The 12,003-nt window shown below is 36.7% G+C and overlaps 2 protein-coding genes across 2 annotated transcripts in view; one reads left to right on the top strand and one right to left on the bottom strand.

Moving 5' to 3' along the window:
* The window catches only part of LOC306883822 (uncharacterized protein), a gene marked incomplete at its 3' end in the record, with an annotated part of 468,688 nt that overhangs the window by 24,508 nt on the left and 432,177 nt on the right, over window positions 1-12,003 (bottom strand). The gene's annotated exons all lie outside the window — the stretch shown is intronic.
* Window positions 1-12,003, top strand: part of capn2a (calpain 2, (m/II) large subunit a) — a 49,530-nt gene that overhangs the window by 33,192 nt on the left and 4,335 nt on the right. The window contains exons 3-9 of the mRNA XM_079440626.1: window positions 9,278-9,396; window positions 9,964-10,097; window positions 10,811-10,979; window positions 11,083-11,166; window positions 11,349-11,434; window positions 11,576-11,644; window positions 11,729-11,889. Of these exons, the coding sequence (XP_079296752.1) occupies window positions 9,278-9,396; window positions 9,964-10,097; window positions 10,811-10,979; window positions 11,083-11,166; window positions 11,349-11,434; window positions 11,576-11,644; window positions 11,729-11,889 (822 nt within the window). The remainder of the gene's footprint in view (window positions 1-9,277; window positions 9,397-9,963; window positions 10,098-10,810; window positions 10,980-11,082; window positions 11,167-11,348; window positions 11,435-11,575; window positions 11,645-11,728; window positions 11,890-12,003) is intronic.

Raw genomic sequence — 12,003 nt, 5'->3', positions numbered from 1 at the left:
TAGTAGTCTTGCTCGCTACTCAGATACAAAGAATCGGCCAAATCGGCCAAACGGGGGCGCTACAGCGCAAAAACCTAAAATTTCAGACATTTTTGGCCCACAGTCGTAAACCGTGTGTCGTAGACTCAAAAACTTTACATCGTTGCAATCCTTGGGTTAGCCCGAACAAAAGTGGAGTCCGAAATTTTTGAGCTGCGACGCTTCCTTCTTGCCCTAAAATTGACCTATATCCCAGACCTACTTTTGCGAACTAGTCCTAGGTTTTTCGCCTGATCGGAACCAAACCAGTGCAGAAATATTCTGTGGACACTGAATATCAATAATTATCAAAAAAAAGTTGCAATTTTGATTTTCGGGCGATACAGTACTCCAATTAGCGTCTATGCTAACGTTAGCCAAATGTTGTTGGAAGTATAGCTCTGGAACGGAATGAGCTATATTCACCAAACTCGGTACAAGTATGTACGAGCTCAATCTTTGGTCAAATAAAAAAAATTGCGAAGCTCTGCCACTTAGGGGCGCTATAAGACAGAAAAAACATATAAATGGTTATAACTAGGCAACCGTTGGTCCGATCGGCTTCAAAATTGGTATGCAGCATCTTGGTCCAAAGGGGCACAAGTGTATATGAGGACATTCACGTATCTCAAAAAACATGGCCGCCATTGGCCAAAACATTTCAAGCACCAATTAGACAAGGTTAACGGAGGTCGATCGGAACAAAACTCGGTGGGCATGTTCGACTCATGGCCCTAAAGGTCTGTAAGAATTTTGAAAGAAATCGGCCACAAGTTGGCGCTAACGAGATTTTTGGCTCTGTAATCACGTGGTGTTTTACATATCCACACATAATGCATATCATCTGATAGATCTCCTCATAATGAACAACTTTTCCTCTTGGACCAAAGCTGTTAATCAAATCGTTCATTAATTATTCAGAAATATGTCTAAAACCTACTTTTGCGAACTAGTCTCTGGTTTTTCACTCAATTTCGATCAAACCACTGCAGTAATAATCTCTGGACTCTCTAGATCAATAGTTATCGAAAAAATGTTGAATTTTGTCCTTTGGTTAGCCATAATTGGCTAATTTCAAAAAAGAGGTGTGGCCACACATACCCAACAGCCTATAAAACCTAAACGAAAACTTGAAACTTTACGAAAGTTGGTGAAAACATGTGTCACATGACTGTGAACAAGCAAGAAAAGTTTCATCAAGATCGGACCATAGGTGGCGCTATAACAGTCAGAAAAGCCATCAAAAACACAATATTTCAACTGTACATGAAATTAACTGTAAAAAAAACATCTTAGATATTCACAAATACATAAGTCATTCATATCACATGATAGATCTCATCATTCTGAACAACTTTGTCTCTAGGATCATTTCTGTCAATCAAACTGTTATTTAATTATTTGCAATTAGGTTTAAAACCTACTTTGGTGAACTAGTCGTAGGTTTTTCACCCAATCGCAACCAAACTACTGCCGAAATGTTCTCTGTCTAGGGCTTATTAATAATTATCAAAAAAATCTTTGAAACGTCCACTCATTTTTGTAATGGGGCCCAAAAACATTTAAAAGTCGAGGACCTATTTTACGAAAAATGCTATAACTCGTGAACGAAATGAGATATCTTCACCAAACTTGGTACATATATATAGCAATAGGAACTTTGGTCAAAAAACAAAAAATACCACTGATCTGCCACTTGGTGGCGCTATAAGATCGAAAAAACTGTAACTGGGTAACCGTTGGTCCGATCGACTTGAAACTTGGTACGCAGTGTCTTTGTCCGACGTGGCTGAAATATCTATGAGGACATTCGCGTATCTCAAAAAACATGGCCGCCATCGGCCATTAAAATTTGAGCACTTATTAGACAAGGTTAACGGAGGTCGATCGGAACGAAACTCGGTGGGCATGTTTGACTCATGACCCCAAAGGTCTGTAAGAATTTTGAAAGAAATCGGCCACAAGTTGGCGCTAACGAGATTTTTGGCCTAGTGATCACGTGGTGTTTTACATATCCACAAATAATGCATATCATATGATAGATCTCCTCATTCCGAACAACTTTGCCTCTTGGACCAAAGATGTCAATCAAATCGTTCATTAATTATTCAGAAATATGTCTAAAACCTACTTTTGCGAACTAGTCTCTGGTTTTTTGGTCAATCTCGATCAAACCACTGCAGTAATAATCTCTGGACTCTCTAGATCAATAGTTATCGAACAAATGTTGAATTTTGTCCTTTGGTTAGCTATAATTGGCTCATTTAAAAAAGGACAAGTGGCCACAAAAACCCAACAGCCTATAAAACTTAAACAAAAACTTGAAACTTTACGAAAGTAGGTGAAAACATGTGACACATGACCGTTAACAAGCATGAAAAGTTTCATGGAGATCGGACCATAGGTGGTGCTTTAACAGTGAAAAGGGGCTTCTGAAACAGCATTTCTAAGGGAAATGACCTCAAATTGCAATAAAATATTAATAACATTCACTTATACACTAGATCTTCATATCATCTGATAGATCTCCTCATTCTGAACAACTTTGCCTCTTGGACTAATGCTGTCAATCAAATCGTTCATTAATTATTTACAAATGTGTTAAAAACCTACTTTTGCTAACTTGTCTCTGTTTTTTTGCTCAATCTCGATCAAACCACAGCAGTGATGTTCTCTGGAGTCTCTAGATCAATAATTATCACAAAATTTATAAGTTAAGAGAGACTGGGCCAAAAATAACACTATAATAGTTATAAAGCTTAAAAACACAGTGTTGTATGAAAAATTGGCTTTTATAACCACTAGATGGCAGCGGAAGACCACTAATGGCCTTATTAAGCTGTAAAACAGCACTGTTCTATGGCTACTGAAGAATTCATGATAAAACATTATAAAATCACTGTTATAACATTTTAAACCTCATTGAGTCAAAGTTTACCATTTTGTTCATACAGACATATCAGTTTTTATAATTTTGCCAGGTTTTTATTACAGTGAAACCTGAAAATGAGATCTAAACTCTTAAAAAGTGAATAAGTGCAATAGGCTTTGTTACCTATCACTTATTTCAAATATCTGCATCTGCAACAAAATGTGTGTGCATGTATGTCCGTGTATGAGTGTTTCTGTGTGTGTGTGTATACAAGTGTGTTTGTGTGTGTGTGTGTGTGTGTGTGTGTGTGTGTGTGTTTGTGTGTGTGTGTGTGTGTGTGTGTATGTGTGTGTAAGCAGGCTTTATGATTGTTATTGTCATGGTTTGACCATTTAATTTCTATGTGTGTGTGCATGTGTGTTTTTGTGTGTATGTAAATATGCTTATAGAGTATTAATAGGCTAGTTTAATAATTTTGAGATTGATATTATTTTGAAAAACATGCTTTTGTCAACTAGCTTTCAGTTTTTAACTCAAAATCAATCAAATCATTTCAGTACTGTTCTCTAGACTCTCTGGATCAATAATTATCAAAACATTTTGATAATTTAAGAGAGACTGGGCCAAAAATAACACTATAATAGTTATAAAGCTTAAAAACACAGTGTTGTATGAGAAATTGGCTTTTATAACCACTAGATGGCAGCGTAAGACCACTAATGGGCTTATTAAACTCTTAAACAGTACTGTTTATATCTTGCTTATGGAGATGTTATAAAATCACTGTTATAACATTTTAAACCTCATTGAGTCAAAGTTTACCATTTTGTTCATACAGACATATCAGTTTTTATAATTTTGCCAGATTATGATTACAGTGGAACCTGAAAATGACATCTAAACTCTTAAAAAGCGAATAGGTGCAATAATCTTTGTTACCTATCACTTATTTCAAATATCTGCAACAAAATGTGTGTGCATGTATGTCCGTGTATGAGTGTTTCTGTGTGTGTTTGTATGTGTGAGTGTGTGTGTAAGCAGGCTTAATAATTATTACTGTGACCGTTTGACCATTTCATTTAAATGTGTGTGTGTGTGTGTGAATATGTTCATAGAGTATTAATAGGCCAGTTTAATCATTTAATTTCACTGTGTGTGCATGAGTGTTGTGTGTCTGTGAGCCTGCTCTCCATTCTGGATGTTTTTAACTGTCAGCCATACATCCAGGTTGGCCAACCTTAAAGGGCGTCAATTTCACGAACCCCGGTTAATCGCTGCTTGCAGCTATATTTATTATTATTATTATTATTCTGCCTTAAAACGAATCGTGCAGCCCAAACCGTAAGGGCTAGAGAGCTGAAACTTGGTCAGAAGGTAGTAGTCTTGCTCGCTACTCAGATACAAAGAATCGGCCAAATCGGCCAAACGGGGGCGCTACAGCGCAAAAACCTAAAATTTCAGACATTTTTGGCCCACAGTCGTAAACCGTGTGTCGTAGACTCAAAAACTTTACATCGTTGCAATCCTTGGGTTAGCCCGAACAAAAGTGGAGTCCGAAATTTTTGAGCTGCGACGCTTCCTTCTTGCCCTAAAATTGACCTATATCCCAGACCTACTTTTGCGAACTAGTCCTAGGTTTTTCGCCTGATCGGAACCAAACCAGTGCAGAAATATTCTGTGGACACTGAATATCAATAATTATCAAAAAAAAGTTGCAATTTTGATTTTCGGGCGATACAGTACTCCAATTAGCGTCTATGCTAACGTTAGCCAAATGTTGTTGGAAGTATAGCTCTGGAACGGAATGAGCTATATTCACCAAACTCGGTACAAGTATGTACGAGCTCAATCTTTGGTCAAATAAAAAAAATTGCGAAGCTCTGCCACTTAGGGGCGCTATAAGACAGAAAAAACATATAAATGGTTATAACTAGGCAACCGTTGGTCCGATCGGCTTCAAAATTGGTATGCAGCATCTTGGTCCAAAGGGGCACAAGTGTATATGAGGACATTCACGTATCTCAAAAAACATGGCCGCCATTGGCCAAAACATTTCAAGCACCAATTAGACAAGGTTAACGGAGGTCGATCGGAACAAAACTCGGTGGGCATGTTCGACTCATGGCCCTAAAGGTCTGTAAGAATTTTGAAAGAAATCGGCCACAAGTTGGCGCTAACGAGATTTTTGGCTCTGTAATCACGTGGTGTTTTACATATCCACACATAATGCATATCATCTGATAGATCTCCTCATAATGAACAACATTTCCTCTTGGACCAAAGCTGTCAATCAAATCGTTCATTAATTATTCAGAAATATGTCTAAAACCTACTTTTGCGAACTAGTCTCTGGTTTTTCACTCAATTTCGATCAAACCACTGCAGTAATAATCTCTGGACTCTCTAGATCAATAGTTATCGAAAAAATGTTGAATTTTGTCCTTTGGTTAGCCATAATTGGCTAATTTCAAAAAAGAGGTGTGGCCACACATACCCAACAGCCTATAAAACCTAAACGAAAACTTGAAACTTTACGAAAGTTGGTGAAAACATGTGTCACATGACTGTGAACAAGCAAGAAAAGTTTCATCAAGATCGGACCATAGGTGGCGCTATAACAGTCAGAAAAGCCATCAAAAACACAATATTTCAACTGTACATGAAATTAACTGTAAAAAAAACATCTTAGATATTCACAAATACATAAGTCATTCATATCACATGATAGATCTCATCATTCTGAACAACTTTGTCTCTAGGATCATTTCTGTCAATCAAACTGTTATTTAATTATTTGCAATTAGGTTTAAAACCTACTTTGGTGAACTAGTCGTAGGTTTTTCACCCAATCGCAACCAAACTACTGCCGAAATGTTCTCTGTCTAGGGCTTATTAATAATTATCAAAAAAATCTTTGAAACGTCCACTCATTTTTGTAATGGGGCCCAAAAACATTTAAAAGTCGAGGACCTATTTTACGAAAAATGCTATAACTCGTGAACGAAATGGGATATCTTCACCAAACTTGGTACATATATATAACAGTAGGAACGTTGGTCAAAAAACAAAAAATACCACTGATCTGCCACTTGGTGGCGCTATAAGATCGAAAAAACTGTAACTGGGTAACCGTTGGTCCGATCGACTTGAAACTTGGTACGCAGTGTCTTTGTCCGACGTGGCTGAAATATCTATGAGGACATTCGCGTATCTCAAAAAACATGGCCGCCATCGGCCATTAAAATTTGAGCACTTATTAGACAAGGTTAACGGAGGTCGATCGGAACGAAACTCGGTGGGCATGTTTGACTCATGACCCCAAAGGTCTGTAAGAATTTTGAAAGAAATCGGCCACAAGTTGGCGCTAACGAGATTTTTGGCCTAGTGATCACGTGGTGTTTTACATATCCACAAATAATGCATATCATATGATAGATCTCCTCATTCCGAACAACTTTGCCTCTTGGACCAAAGATGTCAATCAAATCGTTCATTAATTATTCAGAAATATGTCTAAAACCTACTTTTGCGAACTCTCTGGTTTTTTGGTCAATCTCGATCAAACCACTGCAGTAATAATCTCTGGACTCTCTAGATCAATAGTTATCGAACAAATGTTGAATTTTGTCCTTTGGTTAGCTATAATTGGCTCATTTAAAAAAGGACACGTGGCCACAAAAACCCAACAGCCTATAAAACTTAAACAAAAACTTGAAACTTTACGAAAGTAGGTGAAAACATGTGACACATGACCGTTAACAAGCATGAAAAGTTTCATGGAGATCGGACCATAGGTGGTGCTTTAACAGTGAAGAAGGGCTTCTGAAACAGCATTTCTAAGGGAAATGACCTCAAATTGCAATAAAATATTAATAACATTCACTTATACACTAGATCTTCATATCATCTGATAGATCTCCTCATTCTGAACAACTTTGCCTCTTGGACTAATGCTGTCAATCAAATCGTTCATTAATTATTTACAAATGTGTTAAAAACCTACTTTTGCTAACTTGTCTCTGTTTTTTTGCTCAATCTCGATCAAACCACAACAGTGATGTTCTCTGGAGTCTCTAGATCAATAATTATCACAAAATTTATAAGTTAAGAGAGACTGGGCCAAAAATAACACTATAATAGTTATAAAGCTTAAAAACACAGTGTTGTATGAAAAATTGGCTTTTATAACCACTAGATGGCAGCGTAAGACCACTAATGGCCTTATTAAGCTGTAAAACAGCACTGTTCTATGGCTACTGAAGAATTCATGATAAAACATTATAAAATCACTGTTATAACATTTTAAACCTCATTGAGTCAAAGTTTACCATTTTGTTCATACAGACATATCAGTTTTTATAATTTTGCCAGGTTTTTATTACAGTGAAACCTGAAAATGAGATCTAAACTCTTAAAAAGTGAATAAGTGCAATAGGCTTTGTTACCTATCACTTATTTTAATTCTCATTCTGATATACTTTGCCTCTAGGATCAGTGCTGTCAATCAAACTGTTAAGTATTTAAGATTACTTAAAAAACATGCTTTTGTCAACTAGCCTTCAGGTTTTAACTCAAAATTAATCAAATCATTGCAGTACTGTTCTCTAGACTCCCTGGGTCAATGATTATCAATTTTTTTTATAATTTAATAGAGATTGGGCAATAAATAAAACTATTATAGGTAAAAAGCTTAAAAACACAGTGTTGTATGAAAAATTGGCTTTTCTAACCACTAGATGGCAGCGTAAGACCACTAATGGCCTGATTAAGCTGTAAAACAGTACTGTTCAATGGTTGCTGAAGAATTCAAGATAAAACATTATAAAATCACAGTTATAACATTTTAAACCTCATTGAGTCAAAGTTTACCATTTTGTTCATACAGACATATCAGTTTTTATAATTTTGCCAGGTTATTATTACAGTGAAACCTGAAAATGACATCTAAACTCTTAAAAAGCGAATAGGTGCAATAATCTTTGTTACCTATCACTTATTTCAAATATCTGCATCTCCAACAAACTGTGTGTGCATGTATGTCCGTGTATGAGTGTTTGTGTGTGTTTGTGTATGTGTGTGTATGTGTGTGTGTGTGTGTGTGTCTGTGTGTGTAACAAGGCTTAATTATTATTACTGTGATAGTTTAAACATTTAATTTCTATGTGTGTGTGCATGTCTGTGTACAAGAGTGGTTTTGTGTGTGTGTGTGTGTGTAAGCAGGCTTAATGATTATTATTGTGATAGTTTGACCATTTCATTTAAATGTGTGTGCATGTGTGTGTGTGTGTGTGTGTGTGTGTGTGTGTGTGTGTGTGTGTGTGTGAATATGCTTAAAGAGCATTAATAGGCCAGTTTAATCATTTAATTTCAATGTGTGTGCATGAGTGTTGTGTGTCTGTGAGCCTGCTCTCCATTCTGGATGTTTTTAACTGTCAGCCATACATCCAGGTTGGCCAACCTTAAAGGGTGTCAATTTCACGAACCCCGGTTAATCGCTGCTTGCAGCTATATTCTGTAATTATTATTTATATTAAACCCGAATGTCATTGCAAACCATTTTGTTTTCTTCTGTGAAATATAAAAAAATAATAATTATGGAGTTATTTGCTCTTTCTTATTCAGTTACAATTAAAGGGGAGTGGACTGAAGCCTTCAAGTCTTAAAGGAACACTCCACTTTTTTTGGAAATAGGCTCATTTTCCAAGTCCCCTAGAGTTAAAAAGTTGACTTTTACCGTTTTTGAATCCATTCAGCCGATCTCCGGGTCTGGCGGTAGCACTTTTAGCTTAGCTTAGCATAGATCATTGAATCTGATTAGACCATTAGCATCTCGCTCAAAAATGACCAAAGAGTTTCGATAATTTTCCTATTTAAAGCTTGAGTCTTCTGTAGTTACATCGTGCACTAAGACCGACGGAAAATGAAAAGTTGCGATTTTCTAGGCCGATATGGCTAGGAACTATACTCTCATTCCGGTGTAATAATCAAGGAACTGATTATGATATTATGGAATGATATTACGCAGCGCCTGAAAATAGTCCCCAGGTCAGTAACCTATGATATAGCTGTGGACTGCTTTCAGGCACTGCGTCATGACCAAATGCTAATGGTCTAATCCGATTCAATGATCTATGCTAAGCTAAGCTAAACTGCTACCGTCAGACCCGGAGATCGGCTGAATGGATTCAAAAACGGTAAAACTCCACTGTTTAACTCTAGGGGAGTTGTAAAATGAGCCTATTTCCAAAAAAAGTGGAGTGTTCCTTTAATATTTTTAAACTGCTTTAGCTTATTTGCATTCTTCCTGTCTCTGCTTTGGTAATATATCAATGTAAATCTGGTCAAATGTATCAAACTTCCACAACCACAAGAGTTTCCTTTCTGCAGGTGATTGCTGGCTCCTAGCGGCCATTGCTTCCCTGACCCTCAATGAAGATGTTTTGGCTCGTGTCGTTCCATCTAACCAGGGCTTTGGGCAAGACTATGCTGGAATTTTCCACTTTCAGGTAAACGACGTAAAACAACAAAAGTTATGTTGCACTTGGACAGCTTGTGAAGAGCAAAATGTTGAATAATTGGGGTGTTTGCAGAGAGATAAAATTTTAAGGAATGAAACCTTGCTTGGAGGTGTTTCTGGGAGGCTGCTTGGGTGTTGCCAGAGTTATTCTAGCTGGTTTCTAGGATGTTAGACAGATAGATTAACACTTTTTAACAGAGACTCATATTGGCTTGATTTTATGGGTTGTGATGGTGGAATGTTTTTGTCAGGACAGGAAGTCAAACTGACTCAATAGACGGACAGCATTGATCCCAGAGGAAGTGCGTGCTCAGTTCCTCTATGAGCTCAGCCTTACCGTATTTTTAAATTCCACATTTTGCTATGTTACTGTTTTTAGTTACATTTAAGAATTTGAATCATTTCCAGATCATAACAGGCTTTTCAGATGTAGCAGGAGTATCAGACTGTGCTTTGACTCTTGGTGCTCTGCAATCGTGTGTTATGAGGTTGTATTTTAAGTCTCATCTGCTGTGATTCCTCCCTAAATTAAGTAAATTTGTTTTGATGGTTGCAGTTGTGGCAGTTTGGGGAATGGGTGGATGTGGTGGTGGATGATCGATTGCCCACTCGAGATGGAGAGCTGCTGTTTGTTCATTCAGCCACAGGCTCAGAGTTCTGGAGCGCCCTGCTGGAGAAGGCCTATGCTAAGTGAGTCATATAACATCCCCTTTTGTTGTGTTTGAGATTTGTTTGTCATGCAGCAGCCACAATTGCCGTCTAGCTTACATTTAAAAAATAGTCTGTTTGTTTAGTCTATTTATTTTTTTTCATTTAAAATTGTCTATTAAAATTATTATAATTAATTATATTGTAATTATTAAAATATATATATATATATTATTTTTAATATTTATTATAGATATTTTAATTATATTTTTATTATTATTTATGAATTGATAAAAATGTTTTGGGTCAATAAGAATTTTTTATATTTTTCTTATGCTCAAAATACAGTAATGTTGTAAACTATTGTTACAATTTAAAATAACTATTTACTATTTGTATGTATTTTAAATGTAATGTAAATGTAATTTATTCCTGTGATGGCAAAGCTGTCATGTGATGCTTCAGAAATCATTCTAATATGTTAATTTATTTATATAGATTATACAGATTTGTTTATTTATTTACATACTTATTATTGCTGATTCTTTTGCTTTCAATCCTAAATACGTGGTTACAGCTTTGCAAAGTGATCAGTATTAAGTCATGGACATAAAGCACACAAATGTTTCCCAAACACCAATTTGGGGCATTTTCAGTAACTTTATTGATACAATACTTTTTTATGATACAATACTTAGTCTATAGACTCTCTTTTTGCACACTTTCCTTCTGAGTGACACTGTTCTCTCATTCAGAGTGAATGGATGTTATGAAGCTCTGTCTGGAGGTTCCACCACAGAAGGTTTTGAGGATTTCACTGGTGGGATTGCAGAAATTTACGAGTTGAAACAAGCCCCGTCCAACATGTTCCAAATCATAAGGAAGGCCCTGGATTCTGGAGCTCTGTTGGGATGCTCCATAGACGTATGAGCCCTTTAGCGCACATACACCTATTAAAGTATTAATTCACCTAAAAAATGTAAATCCTATCAGAAAAAATACAGTAAATAATGCTTATTTTATATAGATCACCAGTGCGGCAGACTCAGAGGCCATCACTAATCAAAAGCTTGTGAAAGGACATGCCTACTCTCTTACTGGAGCAATTGAGGTTAGTCATCTGAGTGTCTTTCATTTTTTGGGCTCCTTTGGCATTACTGTTCAGGTAATGGCTTGGATTAGACTAAATTCAAATGTTTTCCTGTGCATTTGCTAGGTTAAAGGAGACATACACTGAAAGTAGCATTTTACTTGTTAACATTTATATGTATAATCTATCCATAAACTTGCCAGATTAATTACCGAGGCCGAAAGGAGAAGCTGGTCAGAGTTCGTAATCCTTGGGGTCAGGTGGAATGGACAGGGGCCTGGAGTGACAAGTAAGAGCAAAAAATTCAAAACAATATTAATTTATTAAGATGTATATTATACAGTTGCATAAGCTTGTAATGAAGCTGTTGTAGTGTTATACAGTATAATATAACTTGACCTTATTGCTTAATTATGTTTCTGTATTTTAGCTCTTCTGAATGGAATGCCGTCGATCCGTCTGAACGTGAGAATGTGAAGTCAGAAGATGGAGAGTTCTGGTAAAATTCAGTTAAATACCATATCACTGCATCACTGAAGCTCTTCTTGGCACAATTATTCACTACCTGTTTGCACTTGTGTAGGATGTCATTCTCAGATTTTGTGAGGCAATATTCCCGCATAGAGGTTTGCACTCTGACCCCAGATACGCTGACATCCGACTCTGTCAAACATTGGAGTGCTTGTAAATTCGATGGCACCTGGAGACGAGGCTCTACGGCTGGTGGATGCAGGAACCATCCATGTAAGCATGTTATATTTCTGTGCATCGGCTCAAGTACGACATGAGTTTGGAGAGGGACTATCTATCAGCAACAGAGTGAACTTTAGCTTTTCACCACAGAAATAAATTACATTT

The sequence above is a fragment of the Barbus barbus genome (genome assembly GCF_936440315.1).
Source record: "Barbus barbus genome assembly, chromosome: 18".
NCBI classification, from domain to species: Eukaryota; Metazoa; Chordata; class Actinopteri; order Cypriniformes; family Cyprinidae; genus Barbus; species Barbus barbus.
The sequence above is the reverse complement of the archived record's forward strand: the minus strand, read 5'-3'. Positions and strand labels throughout refer to the sequence as shown.